Source organism: Sorex fumeus, unplaced genomic scaffold (assembly GCF_029834395.1).
Source record: "Sorex fumeus unplaced genomic scaffold, SorFum_2.1 ptg000058l, whole genome shotgun sequence".
In the NCBI taxonomy this organism is placed as follows: Eukaryota; Metazoa; Chordata; class Mammalia; order Eulipotyphla; family Soricidae; genus Sorex; species Sorex fumeus.
The window spans coordinates 12,682,868-12,692,284 of NW_026606115.1; the positions used below are offsets into that span (position 1 = coordinate 12,682,868).

General features: G+C 39.2%; 1 protein-coding gene across 1 annotated transcript in view; it reads left to right on the forward strand.

Annotated features, from left to right (window-relative positions):
* Window positions 1-9,417, forward strand: part of TRPC5 (transient receptor potential cation channel subfamily C member 5) — a 208,719-nt gene extending 199,302 nt beyond the window's left edge. The window contains exons 7-10 of the mRNA XM_056125792.1: window positions 3,017-3,220; window positions 3,801-3,842; window positions 5,017-5,106; window positions 7,254-9,417. Of these exons, the coding sequence (XP_055981767.1) occupies window positions 3,017-3,220; window positions 3,801-3,842; window positions 5,017-5,106; window positions 7,254-7,949 (1,032 nt within the window). The 3' untranslated portion in view covers window positions 7,950-9,417. The remainder of the gene's footprint in view (window positions 1-3,016; window positions 3,221-3,800; window positions 3,843-5,016; window positions 5,107-7,253) is intronic.

Sequence of the window (9,417 nt, forward strand, 5' to 3'; positions counted from 1 at the left end):
AATTCAATTATAATTTATTTCCTTCAAGGATATACAGCAATCACAAGAAATTCATTTTTGTGATGATGAACTGGTGACCCAGAGAAAGAAACATGTTTTATTTACAAATCTTAACTATGACACATTTTATATCAATCAGGTTCTCTCTACTGCTGTTCTTCCTGATCTTAAACCAGAATCCTGCTCCTAACTTCTCTCTTCAATTTATACCTCAATCAAGATGGATCCATACTGCTTCTATTCTTTTGTAGTAACTTCCTCATGCAATAGTGAAGAATGTGGAATAGTGGAGAGTGAGGAATGGAGAGAAAGTGTACATTCCTCACATAATACTCACTGCCAGTGACTCCTGGAAAGAACCACATTTTAAATTTCCACCATCTGATTACCGCGAGTCTTTACTTCTTCTCCTCACACCTTACCAAGCATTTTAGGGTTGGGAGAAGAGGAGAAACTTCAAACTTAAATGATGACTACATAGGAGGTAGTGTACTCAAACTGTCCTACCAGTTAATTTCATGAAAAATAAATTAGGGTTGGAGACCTAATTACAAGATTAGGTTGCTAGGTATGCCCCACCAAACATAAAGGGAAATATGTGGCTTAAAGCATAGCCAAATTTTATTCTGACTCTAGAAAAGCAGATAATTTATTTAAGGGTCAAAGTGGGCTATGAAGGAAGGAGGAATCTTGAAATCCCAGTGTTACCCCATTTGTTAGCTACTTTTTATGCCATGTGCCTTGGAATTAGAGATGGAAAGATAAATTCCATTGTTTATGACTTGTATTTATTTTTATGGTTCACTTGTGTTCCATACATGAATGGTCCCTAAATAAAATCCAGTGGTTCCTGAGAAAAGTGCAGAGCCAGGAGTTATATTTGAGCAGTTATATAAATGAGATCATTGTACAACCTGTATTGTGCTTTAGGCTGCTTAGTTCACCAGAGGTCTTGGAGGTATGATGACTATGAAAGTAAATGCATATATGTGTATTATACACATGTACGTTCTATATAAAATGAAATGTATAAACTTTGTTTTAACAGCTATATTTTAAGTCATGTAGATATAAACCTTTTAAAACTAGTCTCCCATTGTTGGATACTTTTGTTATTGCCACTTATTTTGGTGTTACAAGCTACAGTGACAGTCAAGTGTATGTAATTTTTTGAATGTATATTAGATTTTTTATGGCCTACACTCAGCAATACTGAAGTATTACTCCTGGCTCTGCACTCAGGAATTAATCCAGGTGGTGGTTGTGGGATCATATTGGATGCTGGGGATCAAGCCTGGGTCACTCACATGCAAGGCAAGTGCTCTACCCTCTATACTATCTCTCCAGTCCTCTTTCTTAAAAAATTATTAAAGAATTGTGATTGGTAGTTGAGTTATAGTTGATATTTAGACATATCATGTTATAACACCAATCCTACTACTAGTGTCAACTTTCTTCCACGAGAGTGTCCAGGTTCCATCTGGATCCCCAACCTGCCACCTTGACAAACACAAAGATTTTTGTTATTGTTGTTTGGATCGTGTTTTCAGTGCTGTTGACTCTGTGGTTTGAATATAACTATACCACTCCTCCACATTAATGATGTACCTGAAGTCCTTGACCCTACTCCCTTGTAACTATTTGTCCTCATCTTTTTACCTACCTCTAAATTTCTTTCCTTCTCTATCCTTCTGCTTACTCTGGGATCAAGGGTGAACCATGCACCCCCCTTAAATACACACTACATTCTTTATATGGGCAGGATTTCTATTTCGGTCACTTTGGCTGGGACCTTTTGGTCTTATTGAATCTGTGCATCTGTACTCCAGTTCTGGGAATTACTATAATTTCTTTGATTAATCAACATCACACCCCCCACCATCATATTCACCTTCCTCACCATCACCATCACCTTTATCTTCTTCAATTTTTTCTCACGAATTCATCCCACAGTTCTCTTGTATGCTGTTCGTTTATTTTGAGATGTTTTCCATCTTCTGTAGTTTTGGGGAGGTTTCCTCCATCTCATCTTAAAGCTCACTGATTTTATCCTCTACTGCTTTCACTTTGCTGCCCAGACCACTGTGCTTTTTCTTTCACCTACCAGGCTCTCCAGTTCTGTCACATCTGATCAAAGTTTACTCATTTCTGCTCTCATTTTTTCTCTCATAGTTTCTTGTGCTTTGTTGACTGCCTGGACCATTGTTTCTTTGAGGTCTTTAAATATCTGCAGCATGTAATTCCTGACCTCCTTCTCTGGCAGATTATACAGCAGGTTAGTGCAGGAGTTTCTGGGCTACTACTAAAATTCAATGAATTTGGTGGGGTTCGAGGCTGTTTCCCCATTGCTTCTGTTGCATTGTGAATGAGTCTTTCAGCTTTAACATGCTTGCCCTGCTGAAAATAAGCTCTCTAGAGACATGAGGAGTAACTCACCTCCTCCTTGGTTGGAGGAGTCAGAATCAATTTTATTAATACTAACATGATGTCTGGATTTATGAAGACTCCAGAGATATTTTCAATGTCCTTGGCCCTTCTCTTTTGGACATAATTTAGGACTATGATTTTATACTCCAACTACTACCTTCGTGACTTTTTCTGGATGTTATGCTAATATGAATCATTGTGTGTGTGTGTGTGTGTGTGTGTGTGTGTGTGTGTGTGTGTGGTGAAGCACTCTACAAAAATATCTGATTTGCTTCCGGTTCAAATTCGTACTTGCTGTATGTTATAGAGGAGAGGAGATATATGTGGCCACATGCTTCTTGGGGGGAAGCTTGACACAAACCTATCAATGGGTGGGAAGATAGGGGGAACTGCTTGTTCCACTGCTATGGAGCAAGTCCCATGTTGGACAAGATTCCTAGAAGTAGGATGTGGATCATGTGGTATGTGTAATTTGGAATTTATAACAACTGGCAAATTTCCCTCTAAAGAAACAAGTAAAACTTGCAGAATGAATAATGGGTATATTTTTATTTCCCATTCTAAGTTCTTGAAGCTCTCTGTTTCATAGGATCATGCAGATATCGAGTGGAAGTTTGCAAGGACGAAGCTCTGGATGAGTTACTTTGATGAAGGTGGTACCTTGCCACCTCCTTTCAACATTATCCCTAGCCCCAAGTCATTTATATACCTTGGTAACTGGTTCAACAATACATTCTGCCCCAAGAGAGACCCTGATGGTAGACGAAGACGACACAACCTGAGAAGCTTCACAGTAAGGCTTTTAAAACTTTCTTTTAAGGGGCCAGAGTGATAGTACAGCAGGTAGAGTGCTTAACTTGTACATGAATGACCCTGGTTTTGATCCCTGGAACCCCATAAAGTCCCCTGTAATTGCCAGGTCGGATCCCTGAACACAGGCAGGCAGAAGCCCTGAGCATGGCTGGGTCTGGCCCCAATCTCCTCCAAAATAAAACTTAAAAAAATAAAACCATTTCCTGGCTTCCCCCTTCTATGATACTTTCTTTCTTAAATATCATATGTTCATTCCAACATAAATATTCAAGGATGTGGGCCAGAGTGCATCAGGTAGGGCTTTTGCCTTACATGCAGCCAACTCGATTTGATCCCCAGCATCCCTTATGGTCCCTGAGCACTACCAGGAGTAACCATGAGAATTGCCAGGCGTGACCCCAAACCTGTTCCCCATGAAGTTAAAAAGAGTAGATTCATCGAGTTGGGAGGTGTCAAGCAGGAGATTTTGTGTCTTTCTCCAGTTACAATACTCATAGATAAATTCAGGCAAGGTTCTGGGTGACTACAAATGTAACTTCTCTGTTCATTTGCAATGACAGGAACGCCATGCTGACAGCTTCATACAGAATCAACATTACCAGGTAATATTTCCTCATAGAAAGTAAGCCCAATAGTTCTTGGCCAACTGTGTGATATTGGTGAGTGATTAAACCATACTGGCCTCAAAAACCTGATCTGTAAAATGTGGATAACAATTCACAGTCTTGTTGAGTTGTTGGTGTGCATGTGTACGATTTTGTGTATATATTTTGTCTCAATGCCTGAGATATGGCATTACGTTGCAGATAACATTACTAAGACAAAGCGTTCACCAAGCATGTGCTATTTCCTAGGGTCTAAGCAAGAGGAGATCAACCATTAAAGAATTGTAGATTGACTTTGAAAACATATCTTCACTATATGATTAGAGGACATTGAAATCAGCAGGCTTAGTGATACTAAAGAATGACTTAACTTTATAAAATGAGGAAAAACTCATATTATTAGGCGGGTTAAAGTTTAATATAGCCTCAACAGAAGTGACCCATACTATAACCATTCAAGGATTATTCTGCTCTCATTATATATGTGTAAGTGTGAATCCATATTTACCTTTCTTTTTTATTAGAATTTACACAATGTTCCCAGATACAAGATTAGCCTATAAAAATCAACAGCATTTCTCTAACACCATCAATAAATCAACAGGGGAAAAAAGTAACTTTAGGACATATTTTTCCCACATTTTAATGTCTCTGAAATGGCAATGCATCTTACATTCATGGTGTGTAAGTTCTGAATAAATACAGAATTGAAAGTAAGAAGCTGCTCATAATAGTTACAGATATATTAGTGCCTAAATATAAGACCCTGGTCAAGGAAAATTTCAAACTATGCCAAGCATACTCTGCTGACGAGAATAACTGAAGGACTCACTATGCTGTTTATTTTGGGGTCACACCTGGCAATTCTCAGGGTTTACTCCTGGCTCTGCACTCAGGAATTACTACTGGCGATTTACCTTATTCCTGGAAGGAAAACTTTCCTTTCAGGTAAATTTAATTTCAGCACTGCTCCCCCCCCCCCATTTTGAGTACATAAGTTTTCATTTAGCTGATGAACTTACCAGGGCTTTTGCAGAAAATAGTTGGATCTTGTGAGGACTTTCTACTGCAAACATGGTCTAAGCATGTTTTATTTCCTGTGTATATTTCTTATTTTCCTCAAAGCATAAGAAGAAAATTGAATACCTGTTCATTTTTTTTCTAATTCCAGGAGGTTATAAGGAATTTAGTCAAAAGATACGTGGCTGCTATGATAAGAAATTCCAAAACAAATGAAGGACTAACAGAAGAAAATTTTAAGGTAATTTAATCCTAATGTGGCTTCTCATTACACATTTTTAAAGAACCATTTAATTTTTAAATGCTTTAAGTTTCTGATGATGGAATTTTATGTCCATATCATCTCTATAAAAAAGCTACAATTTTATACTCTAAAAGAAATTTTAAGAAATTAGTCTTTCACACAGTAGATAGGATTTTACCAATATCAGCCACAATAATAAAGTTTAACAAAAATAAATGTAATCTGTGCATTCTTTTAATACCCTGTGCTCAGGAGTGACCCCTGGCAGTGCTATGGACACCACATGATGCATCAAGGGATTGAACTGGTATCAGCTGTATACAAAGCCTTCCCTCCTGTACTTTCTCTGGCCCCTAAAATATATTTTTAAAAGGGAAAATAAGGAATTGGAGGGATAGCTCATGGTATGAGTACATGGTCTTGCATACAGGAGAATTTGTTCAACCACCGCATCACATATGGTACTCCAAAGCACTGCAAGGAAAAACTACCAAGCATGGACATTTCACAGGGACTTCTTATTTGAACAGAGCTACCTGTTCTCGGCAGAGCAGTCCTATCACCCGACTTCTCACTTTCCTAGTTAACATCCTAAAAGAACCTTCCACTACTTCTATGTACACATACCTGTGAGCCATTAATCCAATATAATATTGTTACTTAATACTTTGTTGGCATGTTCCTGATGGAGAGGTTCTAAAATCTACTACTGCAGTTTTTCCAATGACCACCCCTGGCCACAGAATTTGTATAATTTAATAGCTTATTAGACACCGTGATTTATTTTTTTTACAATAGGTCCCACCGCCAACCCCAGTGCCTATGACCCCATATTTCCACCAATTATCCCTCCTTGCCTGCAATCTGACTTTCTGACAGGTGCGTTTTTATTTTTGTGTTTTGGAACACACCTCACAATGCTCAGGTGTTACTCCTGGCACTGCAATCAGAAATCACCTTGGTGGTGGTGTAGGGACCATATGGGATGCCAGGGATCAAACCCAGGATGGCCGTTTGCAAGGCAAGTACCTTACCTGCTGCACTATATCTCCAGTCTAACATTTAAAATGTTAAGTATTGGGGCTGGAGTGATACCACAGCGGATAGGGCATTTGCCTTGCACGCAGTTGACCCAGGTTTGATTCCCAGAATCCTATATGGTCCCCTGAGCACCGACAGGAGTAATTCCTGAGTGCAGAGCCAGGAGTAACCCCTGTGCATTGCCAGGAGTGACCCAAAAAGTAATAAATAAATAAATACGGTCACAGTCCTCCCGTTCATCGATTTGCTCGAGCGGGCCCAATAACGTCTCCATTGTGAGACTTTGTTGTTACTGTGTTTGGCATATGGAACACATCACAGGTAGCTTGCCAGGCTTTGCCGTGCAGGCGAGATAATCTTGGTAGCTTGCCGGGCTCTCTGAGAGGGGTGGAAGAATCGAACTCGGGTCGGCCATGTTGGCTGGGTGCAAGGCAAACGCCCTACTGCTGTGCTATCACTCCAGTCCAAATGTCAGATAGACTTAGAATAATAAATAGAACCTGGGCTAAATTTCTAACTCACACTGAAGACACCAAAAAATCACCAAACAAAACAACACATGGCCCTATTTCTGCAAAATAAATAAATAAAATTTTAAATATTATGTTTTGGTTCCCATGCTTTCAGTAATGTTGGGTCTAGTGTTTTTAATATATGTATATATACACATATACGTATATGCATATGACTGTCACTGTCCTCCCATTGTTCACCGATTTGCTCGAGCGGGCCCAGTAACGTCTCCATTGTGAGACTTGGTTGTTACTGTGTTTGGCACATCGAACACGCCATAGGGAGCTTGCCAGGCTTAGCCGTGCGGGCGATTTACTCTCGGTAGCTTGCCGGGCTCTCCAAGAGGGGTGGATGAATCGAACTCGGGTCGGCCATATTGGCTGCGTGCAAGGCAAACGCCCTACCCGCTGTGCTATTGCTCCAGCCCATATATGCATATACACACATATATACATATAGAGCTCACTTACTTGTACTGTGAGATTTTTCTAATTTGTGTACTTGCTTGAAACAAACCTAACACATTCTAAATGATACCTTATCTCGAATTAATAAATGTGCTACACTTAATGCCTTCTTTCATGCCCTAGGAATTAAAACAAGACATCTCCAGCTTTCGATATGAAGTACTTGACCTCCTAGGAAACAGAAAACACCCAAGGAGAAGTTTTTCCACTAGCAGCGCCGAACTCTCTCAGAGGGATGATACCAATGATGGCACTGGTGGCGCACGGGCCAAATCCAAAAGTGTCTCTTTCAATGTGGGCTGCAAGAAAAAGGCCTATCATGGACCACCTCTCATCAGAACCATGCCAAGAACCAGTGGCACGCAAGGGAAATCAAAAGCTGAATCATCAAGCAAACGCTCCTTTATGGGGCCTTCTCTCAAGAAACTAGGTTTCTTATTTAACAGGTTTAATAATGGTCATTCATCTGAACCTAGTTCAGAGCCAATGTACACAATTTCTGATGGAATCGTTCAGCAGCACTATATGTGGCAGGACATCAGATATTCTCAGATGGAGAAAGGGAAAGCAGAGGCATGTTCTCAAAGTGAAATTAACCTCAGTGCTGCAGAATTAGGTGAAGCTCGGGGTACTGCTCAGACCAGTGAATGCCCTCTAGCCTGTTCCAGCTCTCTTCAATGCATATCCAGCATTTGTTCCTCAAATTCTAAACTTTTAGACTCCTCAGAGGATGTATTTGAAACTTGGGGAGAGGCGTGTGACCTGCTCATGCACAAATGGGGTGATGGACAAGAAGAACAAGTTACAACTCGGCTTTAAGTCAAACCCCTATCACCTGTTCTGGAACTCTGCAGAATATTTGTAATTTCTTTGCTCTCAGAGGTGTCACAGAGTTATGATTGCCTCACTGCACCTGCCTATCCCTCCTGCCTCTTAGAAAGGAGAACAACAAAAACTCCTATTATTTTCACTGTCTTTTATAGCCACATTTTCCATTTTTTCCTTTTTTTATTATTGCTTTTTATTATTGTTTGCCTTTTTATACCTATAGACACTAAGTTCATTTCACAACCAATTGAAGGGGTATTTTCCCCTTATCAGGAGAGGTGCAGTCAGGTGCTTAATCCTTTGGCTTTGCTTTTCTTACCCTTGCTTCCTTGAAGCTCCAGGTGCCACTTTGCTACTGTTGCTGCCGCACAGATTCCTGACCTTCCTCAGGATCTCATACCATTTCCCCACAGGGATGAGGGACGTATTCAGCAGTCCCCACCAGCTATCAGATAAGGCAAACTAACCTGCCTATTTTTACCCTTCAGTGCTACACGCTGCCCATCTGGTTCAATGAACAGCATCAAAGACTGAATAGACTCCAAAGAATTGTCAGCTTCTGGTTTCTAGGTATAACTGGCCTTTTGTTGTTTTTAACAGTACAACTTCTCCTTATTGTGAGGGCTGTCAGGTTGTTTCTTAAAGTTGTGTTAGTTTCCTAATGTGTGACAATGAATATATACCCCATAGTATATGTCATAACTAATAAGTTAGTGGATTTCTTTCCTGTGTTTGTGTATTTAAGTTAACTTGCTAAATTTTAAACTTTGATAGTACTGAGATTAGTATTTAGGATGTGTACTGTTTTTAAAAGAACTTCTATTGCACTCTAACGAATAGTCACTACATCTCATACACTTGCAAGTAAAAGTAATTAGCTGGTATATTTACTGGGTCCTATCTACTGTTGATAGTTTTAATCATCATGGCTATCAAAGCATTTCTAAGACTAAAACCTGGATTTGAAAATATTTTTATCAAAATGATATTGAGATATCAAAATATAAAAAGAACATCTTCATTTTAAATAACTGGTTTATGATGAAAAACAACAAAAACATTAGGTCTAGATAACCTGATTCATGTTGCAGTTTTAATATTCATTGGGGGCAGTGAAGTTGCATGTGTAAATTTATTTTAGGTATATAACACTAGTGAATTTGTGTAATTATAAACATTATCCAAATTCTATTCTTTTCAAAGAGAGCTGCATTTATACATCCTAACAAATTCTTTTCCATGGCTTTGAGTAACTCATCAGAATACACAGCTGTAGGTTAAAAAAAAAGACATTTAAGTCCACAATGCATATGGTAATTATGTTAGACCAGTAACCAGTCATAACCTGCTAAATAAGGATAGTCTTGATCATCATTGATCAAAAGGTATCCCCATTTATACTCTACCATATTACCTGAAATGACCCTACGAGGTTAAATTAACAGCCTACCAAAGAAAG